We start from the raw sequence: 14,350 nt of genomic DNA on the forward strand, positions 1-14,350 counted from the left end.
AAATGAATAATATAAACAACAGTATCGATATTAATAAGAATTCCAACATAACAGTGACTAAAAATCCTTCATTTACATAATCACAACCATTTATAAAAAATAAAATAAAAACACAAAAAAAATGAACAATAGTGTCACAGTGGCTTACACTTCCATCACATTGTCATAAGCTTGACAACACATGGTGTCCAATATTTTCCACAAAGATAAAAGTCATATTTTAGGTTCATTTAATAGGTAAAAAAATGTCAATAATGGACCTGACCTCGGATAAGCGGAAGAAGATGGTTGGATGGATGTATCCCATATTCCAGTATATGAGTAATCATTATCTAAACTAAATGCAGTTTTTTCTAATGATATCATCTCCATAGCTTGTGTATACCAGTCAGTATGTGTTGGACTATCAACATATATCCATTTTCTTAGTATTACCCTTTTTGTTATGATGCATATTGAAAGAAATGAATTTTTACTCTTTAATGACACATTATTAAATTGATGCAGATCACCAAGAATAGAAGTTTGCAGTGTCATTGGGATGTTTATATTTAGGAATGTGATTGTTTTTTTGTTGTTTTCAACCATAACTCTTTTATTCTCTGACATTCCCACAATAAATGAACAAGAGTTCCCTCAGCTGCCCAACACTTCATACATAACTGCCTATCTACTGCACCAATTTTAAACTGCTAAGAAGATGTAAAATACTATCTATTCAAGATCTTAAATTGACTCAGCTTATTTTGAATGCTTCCAAAGGGCTTATTGGCATTTTTCCAAATATCATTCAATGATACGTCTCTTTCATCTAATCTAAAATGTTTAAGCCCATCATCCATTTCCGAAAACATGCATTATTTGCATTTCTAGTACGATGTTCATTTATTATTCCATAAAATCTTTTAATTAATTTCTTAATTGTATCTTGATTAAAAAGTGTATCTTCCAGTTCATGGCAATTAAAAGGCATACTTTTAGAGGATATGCATTTTTTTACAGCATGTTTTAAAGAGATAACATTTTAAAAATGATTTCTGGGTGTATTATATTGATCAACTAATTCATTGAACGGTTTAAAGGAGTTTACATGAATAATATGATGAGGTTAAGTAATAACTATCTTTCCATGTTGTCAATTTGACCACATTTTTATTAATACTGATATTGGGATTGTACCAAAGTGGTTGATTCACAGGTTAGATTAAAAAAAAAATGTTAATGCCATCTCCATGCAACTAGAAGAGGCTTTTCTAATTAGTAACCTGTTTTGAAAAAGATCCATTATAACTATAATAAATAATACATCGCGAAAATCGGTTTGAACCAAGAATCGTGTTGAATCGAGTATCGTCACCCCAGGAATCGGAATCGGATCGAATTGTTGGGTGCCCAAAGATTATCACCCCTAATTTGTTGGCATATAAATGATAACAGAAGCATTACCAAACGGGTTACAAGGGCTACTAATTTAGCTGGTAACTAATTGCATCATTTCCAGTTGTATCATTTTCTCAAAATTATTATCAATCTACTTATTGATTCACAATTAATATCTGGTTATTTTACGTTGTAACATGGTTCCATCTACACTTCTGTTAAAATGTAAAAATCCCTTATTCTTCTGTTTGAAAACTTTACATGATACTACAACTTTGGGCATGGATCCAATACCAAGTAGTTACAAGGGCAGTATTGGTCATACCAATGCTGATACTTAAAATGCTCAATATCTTTGAATGATTCCATTTTAAATCACAATTATAATCAGACAAAAAACAGGCTGCTGGTGGAGCAATATCAATTAAATATTTAAACCATTTCCTAGTGTTGGCTCTGATTTAAATTATTTGGTTCTCGCCAATATGACCACATCACACAAACTCTCAAATCCCTTCACTGGCTTCCTGTTCCACTCAGGATTGAATTCAAAATCTCCCTACTAACTCACCAGTGCCTCCATGGAAATGCCCCCGTCTACCTTAAAGAACTGCTCACCCCAAATCCTACACACGACACCTCCGCTCCAAACAGGCTAACCTCCTCCAACCTCCAAGGACAAAGCTACGAACTATGGGAGACCGGGCTTTCTGCTCCGCTGCTCCCAGTCTGTGGAACGCTCTCCCTGACCACCTGAGGGCACCTCAGACTGTGGATGCTTTTAAAAAAGGCTTAAAAACCCATCTTTTTAAAAAAGCCTTTTTATAGATTTTTATAGATATGCATGCTGGTTCTAGCTGTTGGGCTGTTTCTGGTTTTATATTTTATTTGTTTTTATTATCTTTTATTATTATTATTATTACTTTTTTTTTTTTTTTTACACTGTGGCACTTTGAGGTTGTTTGCTCAATGTGAAGTGCTTTTTACAAATAAAATCTATTATTATTATTATTATTAAAGTCATCCTATGTCCAGAGATTTATTTCCTGAGTTTGTAAAAAATAACAAAATATTGTTTTCATAGTAAAAAATATTGATTTAACCCCCATAGTATCAACCAAATAAAGATATTCTACTTGGTATTGCTACTGCCAACAATTGTATCGATATTCCCACCTTTGTTTACATTCAAAAGCTCTAGCTTGCGGTGAGCAGTTAGCTTATCCTCCTACGACGTTTAGCTTTTCTTCGTCTTCCAGTGATGATACTTTTAAGAAACGTAATTTATTTTCCGCCATGGAGACGAGGATTGCTGACTTAGAAGTGGCTTTGCAATGCGGGTGGAAGTTAGCCACTAGCTAGAAAGCTACAGTGCATTGAGGATGCGTTTGTTCGCTTGTCTCGGTCAAATTGGCAAACACAGTTCGAAAGTGTCATCAACATGCATTATCACGATATAATGATTGTATTAAAAACTATCATTGGCCAAATTTATATCATATACTGTATATATCACGCAACCCTAATTTGGATCCCTATGAGTGCCAAGGATGTCAATTCAAATGTAGAGCAGGAAAAAATATATACATAATATATACATAATTGGAACACGGACGATTCTGAAACAATGGACATATGTCCAAATAGCGATTATTTATTAATATTAAAGTAGTACAGACGGTTCTCAAATGCAGAACTAGCGCGGAGAAAGAGAGGACAAGCTATGCTAGCCGCAGCCTCAAGCTATCTTAAATGTGAAGCAGTCAAACAACAAAAGAATAAGTGCTAAGTACACTTTAAAAAGTCTAACAAGCACCGTGTTACAGCAGAGAGTAACCAGCTAAGAAGAGGAAATGATCAAAAAGATTACTAAAACCCACATGGTATGATAACGCTGTCAGCCATAGATATGAATGGAAGATGGTAGATATGGCACACCTCTTTAAGCTGCAGGTTTACGGCGACTGAATAGTAATCAAATCTTGAGGTGCTCAAAAATTCCCACCTCAACAAACCGTGGAGGTATTAAAGATATACTTATAAAACAATTCTGCCTTGTTCCAAACAAGCCGTTTGAGAGTTTTCCTGACTTGTGACATGTGCCATCTTGTCCCGTCAACGGTGAATGTTTTCCGGCATTTTTTTATTTTTCATAGCGTGTTCGTAGTCCAAAGAAAAATATATCCATGGTAAGACCCAAGAGCTGAATTGTTCTGTTATCGGTAGCGTTAACTAGCTCAGTCACCACAGCAGAAGCACAGCTTCGGTCCGAGGGCAATATACAGAAGGAATTACCCAAAACTACATTTAATCCCAAAGACTGTTTCTACGTGTTTTGGCAACGGTGAGTAAAATGAAGCCGTAAATCCAGTAACAGTAGATATACAACAATTTGTAATGATACGTTAGCGATAAATAGTATCCTCCTGACCATTGATATTAGCAAGTAGGAAATTGGCACATGTTAGGGGGTGTCAAAAAATATAGACTGTAATTAATTAACAAATTAATTGCGATCCTTATTTGTAACGATTCTTAATCGATTAAAAATAAACAGAAAATCGATTTTTTATTTGTTTTTAATCTGTCCTGTGCAGCAACTCAGGCAAACCATATTGTTGATGTAGTTAAAGTTAAAGTTAAAGTACCACTGATAGTCACACACACACTAGGTGTGGTGAAATTACCCTCTGCATTTGACCCATTCCCTTGTTCCACCCCCTGGGAGGTGAGGGGAGCAGTGAGCAGCAGCGGTGGCCACGCTCGGGAATCATTTTGGTGATTTAACCCCCAATTCCAACCCTTGATGCTTTTTAGTAATATAGACATTTTTCACAGCTGTTTATCTTTTTTTATGGGGGAATGTTGTTAGTTATCGAACTGGCACCCAATGTTATTGAAATGCATTGGTTTTGAATCGAGAATAGTTTTGAATCTAGGATTGATTCTGAATCGAATTGTTACCCCCAAGAATCGAATTGAATCGAATCGTGCGGTGCCCAATAAGTCACGGCCATAGCACATGTAGTTACAGAGTTAGCGGTTTAGCATACAATGTTAGCGTCTTTATTGTCTGCAGTGCACAATATAACTGTTACTAGATAACACGATTAACAAATCTAATTATACGTTAGGAATGTAGCATTGTAGCTAGCTTAGATGAGATAAGCACTAAACAGCTGCAGTACATTTAATATTATATTCTTGTTGAATGTACATACCGTATTTTCCAGACCGTGAGGCGCACTGACGATTATTTGAAATGTTGGTGTTGTTTACTTGAGACATATTGCCATTATAGTGCAGCCTACACTTATCTCTTATGTTTGACTGCCATCTACCGGACACACTTATTACACCATGTACCAAATAAAATTGCTTCGAGGTGGGTAAGCTCAACTAAATGTATTCCTTACATTAGGCGCACCGGGTTATAAGGCGCACTGTCGAGTTTTGAGAAGAAAAAAAAAAGGATTTTAAGTGCGCCTTACAGTCTGGAAAATTCGGTAGTCGTTTCAAGTAGCAAGAGAGACATTATAATAACACATTGCCTGTATACTTAGAGCTTTATGTATTACATTTTTTTTCAAAAGAAAGCTAATAAACACAATTTTGAGATGCGTTCATATCCTCGGTTCAGAATTTTCCTCGCTTTCGCGGCCAGCTAGAGGGGGCGGGGCATGGACAAGTTCATTTGCACGGAAAAAAGACCCCCAAAACTGCTCCTTTTAAAAGACAAGAGGCTTTAAGATGGTCTGTTAAACTAAATCTATGCAAATTGTGGACCAAAGCACCACCATTACAGGTTATGTAGACCACAACGGACTGCTTTAAATTTAGGTTTAGAAAATCATGATACAATCGCTTTAAAACTGCATTCCAGTTTTAAAATGGTGTATATCGGTCAAGTAAAATGTGATTTATACTTAATAATGTTCACCGAGATTTTGTCATTTTGCCGGGTTATGTCTACGCGCCTTTGGCACAGGAAAGCACTGGCTTTGAAAGCGTAGCAACACCATCAATAAAACACAACGCCGCCTTCCTATTGGCGGGAAAAAAATATTGTCATCAAGTAATCACAGCACTCGCAGCAGTTTGGTTGCAGAAGGAAATGGCGAGGATAAGCCAACACTGCCATTAAAGGCCTACTGAAACCCACTACTACCGACCACGCAGTCTGATAGTTTATATATCAATGATGAAATCTTAACATTGCAACACATGCCAATACGGCCGGGTTAACTTATAAAGTGCAATTTTAAACTTCCCAGGAAACTTCCGCTTGAAAACGTTGCGGTATGATGACGTATGCGTGTTACGTCACGAGGTCAAGGGAAGTGTTTGGACCCAATTCAAATACCTCTGTTTTCTTCGACAAAATTCCACAGTATTCTGGACATCTGTGTTGGTGAATCTTTTTGCAATTTGTTTAATGGACAATGGAGACTGCAAATAAGAAAGTTGTAGGTGCGATCGGTGGAGCGGCGGACTACAGCAACACCAACACCAGGAGGTTGTGTTGTGTTTTGAGCAGGATAGCAGACGCACTACGGTGAGTACAGCTTTGGCTTCCAAACATTTGATCACTTGCCCGTGCGTGCGTGTCGATATGTGCATGTCACGTACATAACTTTGGGGAAATTTATGTTTCTTGCCGACTCTGATGGCGGCCGGGGTGTCGTCAAAAGCGTACAATGCCCGCCGCCGCATCTAAGTTAGCTTCTATTTTTTTAGCTTCGCCAAGCTGAAAAATATTAACCGTGTATTTACATGTTCATGGTTTAATAGTATTGTTGATCTTCTGTCTATCCTTCCAGTCAGGGTTTTTTTTAATTTAGTTTCTATCTGCATTTGAGACTGATGCTATCACGTTGGCTACGTAGCTAGGTTAGCTTCTATTTTTTTTTTAGCTTCGCCAAGCTGAAAAATATTAACCATGTATTTACATGTTCATGGTTTAATAGTATTGTTGATCTTCTGTCTATCCTTCCAGTCAGGGTTTTTTTTATTTAGTTTCTATCTGCATTTGAGACTGATGCTATCACGTTGGCTACGTAGCTAGGTTAGCTTCTATTTTTTTAGCTTCGCCAAGCTGAAAAATATTAACCGTGTATTTACATGTTCAGTCACTGTGAATGTCCATTTCGCGTTCTCGACTCTCATTTTCAAGAGGATATAGTATCTGAGGTGGTTTAAAATACAAATCTGTGATCCACAATAGAAAAAGGAGAGAGTGTGGAATCCAATGAGCCAGCTTGTACCTAAGTTACGGTCAGAGCGAAAAAAGATACGTCCATCACTGCCTCTCAAGTCCTTCACTGTAACGTTCCTCATCTACGAATCTTTCATCCTCGCTCAAATTAATGGGGTAATCGTCACTTTCTCGGTCAGAATCTCTCTCGCTCCATTGTAAACAAAGGAAAATTGTGAGGAATACTACCTCCTCTGACGTCACGCTACTTCCGGTACAGGCAAGGCTTTTTTATCAGCGAGCAAAAGTTGCGAACTTTATTGTCGATTTTCTCTACTAAATCCTTTCAGCAAAAATATGGCAATATCGCGAAATGATCAAGTATGACACATAGAATGGATCTGCTGTTCCCGTTTAAATAAAAAAAATTCATTTCAGTAGGCCTTTAAGTGTCCAAGTGATCTCAAAACAGAAACAAAACAGCCGAGTGCCTAGATCAGGACTATTCTACTCCCTAATAAAAAGGGACGTCATTTACTTAATTGCAAAGTAGACATATCGGCTCTTACAATGCACTGTCAATAAATTCATTATTCTGCCCTGGCTACTCTTCCAGTGTATGCAGCTCAACAGATAGTTAACAGCATTAAGAAACAGAAGCTCCAGAAGTTTTGTTGAGGATTGATGTTACTTTTGAATTATTTTCATTCCTCAGTTTTATTTTGTTTACACTTCCTTCTTCATTTAAGTTTGCAAGACTGGCAACATACACTTAAAGTAAACATTACAAAAGTATAACGTCCGTTATGTGTTTTACATAAATAAAGTGGCGTTAATATATTCACACAATAAACTACAGATGTTTATGCATGTAGAAATTAAACAATCTACATCAAACATTGCACACAATGTATGCGACTAGTCACAATTACACCTAAGCTATAACCTGCTACCCAAGAATGTACAACAATTATTCTCAACAAAAGAGGAGAAATGTAACCTTAGAGAAAAATCTAATTTAAAACATTTCTATGCTCGTACAACACTTAAAACCTTTAGCATATATGTGGAATTAAATTATGGAATGGATTAACCAAAGAAATCAAACAAAGCACCAATATGATTCAGTTTAAGAGACTGTTCAAACTATAAGTGTTAAAGTACACAGAACAATAATTATGATTAACATCTTGAACCTTTTTTTTTTTAGATAAAGATTATTTATGTATTTAATATTGGTTTACTTAGTATGGTATATTATTTATTTATTATTTATTCACTGTTCTGTTACAGAGAACAAGGAAATGGGATACAATTGCTATGGTATGAAAAGGGGTAGGATTAAATAAACTCAGCTTCTTCCTACTCCTTTTCGGACGTGCTGTAATGAAACAACTGGAAATGTGTGTCATATGCATGTTCGAAATTAACTGAAACTGAAGGTGTAGCATTATGGCCCTCTAATGGTCAAATTTAGCGCTACATGTATTAGTAACTCTCGGACAAAAAACAACAACACGCCCACAAACACAAAAAACATCACAAAGTCAGCAATTTCAACACAAAACAAACTAAATATCTTTACACAAAATCTGTACTTACAAAGATTTGACCAAGTTTCATGATGAAGCTTACAGGTGTGGATTTCTACTGTTGTTCAACTTGTTGCTGCTTGTCCCGAACACTGTGTGCGTCACTTGAAAAGGTCTGACAGGAAACAACGACTGGGGCAGAACGTTCATGCTTTGTTTTCCAGTCTTTGTTAAATGTCCGATTTACGCAATTTATTTTGATTTTTTTCAGGGTTGAAGAAGTAGTCTTCTTCTACTCACCCTAATGCTGCGTCATTGAGACGCATATGCCTCGCTGTCGCCCCCTGCGGGGTGGCGGGAGCACCACATAAATGAGCCACCCTAGTTTAAAAGGTTTCATCAAGCCTTTTTGGGCAATGTTCGGTGGGCCAAATTAAAAGCTTTGGCGGGCTGGACGTGGCCCGCGGGCCGCCAGTTGAGTACCACACTGGCCTAGACCAGTGGTTTTTAACCTGGGTTCGATCGAACCCTAGGGGTTCGGTGAGTTGGCCTCAGGGGTTCGTAAGTGTTTTGGCCAACTTACAATGACAATAACAAAAAATATTGTTTTTCATGAGTTGTGTACTAATATTGTATGTCTGGGTGGAAAACGAAGAAAAGGAACAGACTTTGCTGAGGGGTAAAAAGGATAGTGGCACTTGCCAAGGTGAAGCCACGCATATCTGAACTGGTCTCTCAAAGGCAACAGCAGAAGTCACACTGATTTGCAGGTGTGTATTTTCATTTCAGTTCATGCACTGTGTTGGTTTTGTTCTTTGAACAAGGTGATGTTCATGCACGGTTCATTTTGTGCACCAGTAAAAAAACATAACTTTGTCTTGAATTTGAGAAAAAAACAACATTTTATTTTTCACTAAAGGGTTCGGTGTATGCGCATATGAAACTGGTGGGGTTCGGTACCTCCAATAAGGTTAAGAACCACTGGCCTAGACGCTTTAATGCGGGTTAAGCCATCATCTTGATCACTCTGATTAAAAATGTTGACACGATTGATCAATTTAATGACTCAAAATCTTTGAAAGGTCTCTGGCAAGGCTTTTGGTAGTGACAGGCAGCAGAAGCCAACATTAACACGATGTCAAAAAACGTTGGATAAAATCCGTTAAGTGCATCATAATATTCGCTTGTCTTATTGCTAATGCATGATTAGTATCTATCCAAAATCTATTATATCTCATCAAGATTAATCAAAGTATCAACAGCACACCTGTCATTAATCTGATTAACTGATTAGCACGAATATAAACAACAATATCCAACTTTTTAATTGTTTTGCTGCAGCTTTTACAAAAAACTAATATCGTACATGGTAATTGGGATTTGTTATATATTGTTTATATTATATACTATTATAATGTAATATATCAGTATATATAATATACTGTATATATAATATGTAAATATTGCATATATGTTATATTTTATATTGCTACTATGGTACATTTTTAGTCTACTTTATACCTGCGTTATCCTTTCCATCCTTTGTAACTGAGCTACTTTGTGGAACAATTTCCCTTGTGGATCAATAAAGTTTGTCTAAGTCTATTTATCATGATTTATAAAAAAAAGAAAAAAAAGAAAAAGGGAATTATTCCCTTGTGTTACATATTTATTTGAGCAAAAATAAGGGCAACCAAGTAAACAAAAGCAAAAACAACCACTGCCCCAAAAAGTCCTCTGGAGTCCAATAATTCTTTGCCTGAGGTAGGGCTGGGCGATATATCGAGTTTGTAAGATGTATCGATATACTTTTAAAACAAGATATGAATTAAGAAAATATTGTAATATCGATATAATTTATTTCACGTTAAAATGACCAAACGCCGCTTATTTGTTGTGTTCCTTGTTCTCCGCCATGGGCTACTAAACCCCTCCCCTTCCTCCTTCCAAGACTGCTTGCACGTATAGAACATCCATTATTGGTTGGATGTTTACTATGATGAGTCAGGATTGGTTAGGGACAGGCCAATCAGAGGCAAGATAGGGCGTACATGTGTGACAGACCATTACATCGTCGACTGGGAATTAAAAAGAGCCTGCCTGCAAATGTATTTTTTTAACCAAGTTTGATACATTTCGTATTATTTGCCCGCGGGATGAGTTTGCCAATTACAAAAATGAGCCGCAATTTTGAATGAAAGAAACTGCTGTTCTAAATGTGTCCAGTAGATGTCGCAATAGCAATTCTTTGTATCTTTGTAGGTGATGCTACATATGTAAAAAAAAAATAAACCACATGTTAGTGCACCAGTCGAGGAAAATAAGCAAACTACATAAATAACATCCTGTAATTTGATTTTGATATTACTTTTTTATCTTGATAGATTGAAAATGAACACCAATGAGTTGACTGATGAACATCATCACATAATTTATTCAGAAAGTATAAATAACGACAAATAAAGGTAGAATACTATTAACCGCAACATGTAAGTGTAAAAAAACAAAACAACAACATTATGATTTGTACATTTTCAGAATGTGCTTATTCTATTTTTAAACAAAGAAAACAATCTGAAGTCGTCTTTATTTTTAAGTTATCGTGCCGTGATTTTACCAGTCCGGCCCACTTGGGAGTGGATTTTTCTCCATGTGGCCCCCCCATCTAAAATGAGTTTGACACCCCTGACTTAAACAGTTTATTTTCTGTGCCGTTAATACCCATCTTGACTAACAGGGTTAATAAAAGTGCCACTGACTGTTTACACTTCAATTTCACTAAATATCGCTCAAAAATGAACATCTTTATATGTATACTTTCACCGAAAAATATCTTGAGGTATATATATCGAGTATTGAGTTTAATCGAGATATACTTTTTCGTCCATATCGCCCAGCCCTAGCCTGAGGTCATTAACAATAACAACATGAGTCATGAAATTAGGCAAAGAGAATTGACAAATGTCGCATCAGTATCACACCCAACACCGATACCACCATATAGAAACTAAATCAACATTTGACACCCTAATTAAAAAGCTCCAAGTGCACAAGCGGGGGGTTTTTCCACCCTCAAAAGTACACACAAACATAGTTTATGTACTGCAGGATACGACATGATTACATGATTGGTATCAGGTGCGGTTTGAAGACAATAATATCGACCTACCTTCCCCCCTTTGGAACATCTCCGGTAAGCGTTGGTGGCTCCCGCAGTTTGATTCATGCCAACAACTTCAAAGTTGTCACTCGGAAACAAAAAGTCGCTGACGGCCACAAAAATGTCCTGTGTCGGACGACAAGAAGTTGTATGGTTCGGAGAGAAAGGTGGAGCCGCACTGTCGACGTGCACCGACTGAGAGCCGCGCGCCTCCACGTCGAGTGAGTCAGTAGGGATGTGACGTTCGGGAACGGGTCGAGTCTTTTGAACGGCTCTTTTTTTTTTTAATAAAAATTAAAAAAAAAAAAAGGTGGACGATGAGAACCGATTGCCAGTTGTTTGGGAGCCGTTTTTTTATAGACATGCAAATTTAGCATCGGCAATTGCCCATTCTGCGCATGCGTGCCACCCGACTTACTAGGAAATTTAGCTGCATATTGATAAGAAATAAATACACACATTTTTTTTAAATATTTGTATATTATTATTATTACAAGTATTGTACTATTTAATTCTCTTTTTTCTCCTTTCATTTATTTTTATTTGGATTCACTTTTCGGTAGAGATGTTATCGGCCGATAAATGCTTTAAAATGTAATATCGGAAATTGTCGGTATCGGTTTTTTTAAATATCGGTATCGTTTTTTTTTGTTTTTTTTGTTTTTGTTTTTATTAAATCAACATAAAAAACACAAGATACACTTACAATTAGTGCACCAACCCAAAAAACCTCCCTCCCCATTTACACTCATTCACACTCATTCACACAAAAGGGTTGCTTCTTTCTGTTATTAATATTCTGGTTCCTACATTATATATCAATATATATCAATACAGTCTGCAAGGGATACAGTCCGTAAGCACACATGATTGTGCGTGCTGCTGGTCCACTAATAGTACTGACCTTTAACAGTTAATTTTACTCATTTTCAATAATTACTAGTTTCTATCTAACTGTTTTTATTTGTTTTACTTTCTTTTTTATTCAAGAAAATGTTTTTAATTTATTTATCTTATTTTATAATTTTTTTTAAAAAGGACCTTATCTTCACCATACCTGGTTGTCCAAATGAGGCATAATAATGTGTTAATTCCACGACTGTATATATCGGTTGATATCGGTATCGGTTGGTATCGGTATCTGTAATTAAGAGTTGGACAATATCGGAATATCGGATATCGGCAAAAAGCCATTATCGGACATCCCTACTTTTTGGGTTTATTTTTCATTTTCACTCGTCGCAGTTATGGCTGCCCTTTAAAGGGGTCGCTTATAACCCTGAATAATTTATGAATAAAAATGTATAGGGCAGGGGTCGGCAACCCAAAATGTTGAAAGAGCCATATTGGAACAAAAATACGAAAAAAAAATCTGTCTGGAGCCGCAAAAAATTTAAATAGTTATATAAGTGTTATAATGAAGGCAACATGATGTACGTGTCTATATTAGCTATATTAGCCTACTATCAAAATGACTATAAAAGCCTTATATAAGTCTTATAATGAAGGCAACACATGATGTGTCTAAATTAGCTATATTAGCCTACTATCAAAATGACTTTAAAAGTCTTATATACATGTTCAACTCCACCTGCCTTTCTGTCCTGGACTCTATTGCCCCTCTCAAGCTGAAAAAGCCCAAACCCAAGACCACGGCTTGGCTCAACGAGACCACCAGAGCAGAGAGGAGAGCATGGAGACAGGCGGAGCGGAGGTGGAAGAAAGATGGTCTGCAGGTCTCTCTTGAGATACTGAGGGACAGACAGAAGAGCTACCACAAGGTGGTTAAAGCTGAGAGAGACAAGTTCTTTGCCAGTCTCATTGCCAATGCGCCAAACTCCAGAATTCTATTCAGAACCATCAATTTTGTTGTCGTCCCCTCCCCCACCACCACCACCATTGTTATCCAGGATGCATCCCCTACAAAGTGTGACGAGTTTCTGTTGTTTTTCTCAGATAAAGTAAACACCAACAGAAGTAACATTCCACCTCCCACCCTGGACTTAGCTGTAACTCTGAGTTGCTCATCCACTTTCTCCATGTTCAGCTCCATCTCCCTTTCATCCCTCTCTAAGATGGCCGCCGCCTTGAGACCAGCCACATCCCCTCAGGACCCCGTCCCTGCCCTCCTCCTTAAGGAGGTTTTTGATGCAGTAGGTCCCCACATCCTGTCCATCATCAACTGCTCCCTGGCCACAGGTATAGTCCCATCATGCCTAAAAGAAGCAGTGGTCCAACCCCTTCTTAAGAAAGCCAACCTAGATCCCACTCACCCCAGCAACTACAGACCCATCTCAAAATTACCATTTCTGTCTAAACTGTTAGAAAAGGCCGTCCTCAGCCAGCTGCAGCCCTATCTCCAACACAACAACGTACTGGAGAAATTTCAGTCCGAATTGAAGGTGTTAAACGACCTTCTCTTCATCACTGACTCTGGGAAATGTGCTGCACTGGTTCTCCTGGACCTCAGTGTGAACATAGCCAACCATTCCTCCCGCTGTGCCAACCTCACCTGTGGGGTCCCTCAGGGCTCAATACTGGGTCCCATCCTGTTCTCTATCTACATGCTCCCCCTCAGCCAAGTCATTCATCGCCATAAAATTTCCTTTCACTGCGACGCTGACGATACTCAAATCTATCTTCCACTCAAGACAGACGATCCCTCTGGGCTGGACCTTTTGAAAGACTGCTTGCAGGACATAAAGGAGTGGATGTCACAAAGCTTCCTGCAGCTCAATGACACCAAGAGTGAAATTCTTCTGTTTGGCAACTCCACCTCGGTCAGTCAGATCAGAAAGAATTTGGGAAATTTGGCCTCTCATGAAAAACCCCATGTCAAAAACCTTGGGGTCATATTCGACCCAGACCTCAAGTTTGACAAGCAAGTGAAATCTGTGGTGAAATCCTGTTTTTTCCAACTACGCACCATAGCCAAGATCAAGTCTTTCCTCTCCCCCAGTGACCTACGGAGGGTCGTGTTGATGCTCATCTTTTCTAGACTGGACTATTGCAATGCCCTTTATGCTGGGGTCACCGACAAGACCATCCATAGCATGCGGTTAGTACAAAATGCAGCTGCCAGGC

The 14,350-nt window shown here is 37.7% G+C and overlaps 1 protein-coding gene across 2 annotated transcripts in view; it reads right to left on the reverse strand.

The window, feature by feature from the left end:
* The window catches only part of dpp6a (dipeptidyl-peptidase 6a), a 457,192-nt gene extending 445,685 nt beyond the window's left edge, over nt 1–11,507 (reverse strand). For both annotated transcript variants that reach the window (XM_062020913.1, XM_062020912.1), the window contains exon 1: nt 11,276–11,507. In XM_062020913.1, coding sequence (XP_061876897.1) covers nt 11,276–11,332 — 57 coding nt within the window. In that variant the 5' untranslated portion in view covers nt 11,333–11,507. The remainder of the gene's footprint in view (nt 1–11,275) is intronic.
* Nucleotides 11,508–14,350: the final 2,843 nt, after the last annotated feature.

This window comes from Entelurus aequoreus, linkage group LG15 (assembly GCF_033978785.1).
Source record: "Entelurus aequoreus isolate RoL-2023_Sb linkage group LG15, RoL_Eaeq_v1.1, whole genome shotgun sequence".
Classification (NCBI taxonomy): Eukaryota; Metazoa; Chordata; class Actinopteri; order Syngnathiformes; family Syngnathidae; genus Entelurus; species Entelurus aequoreus.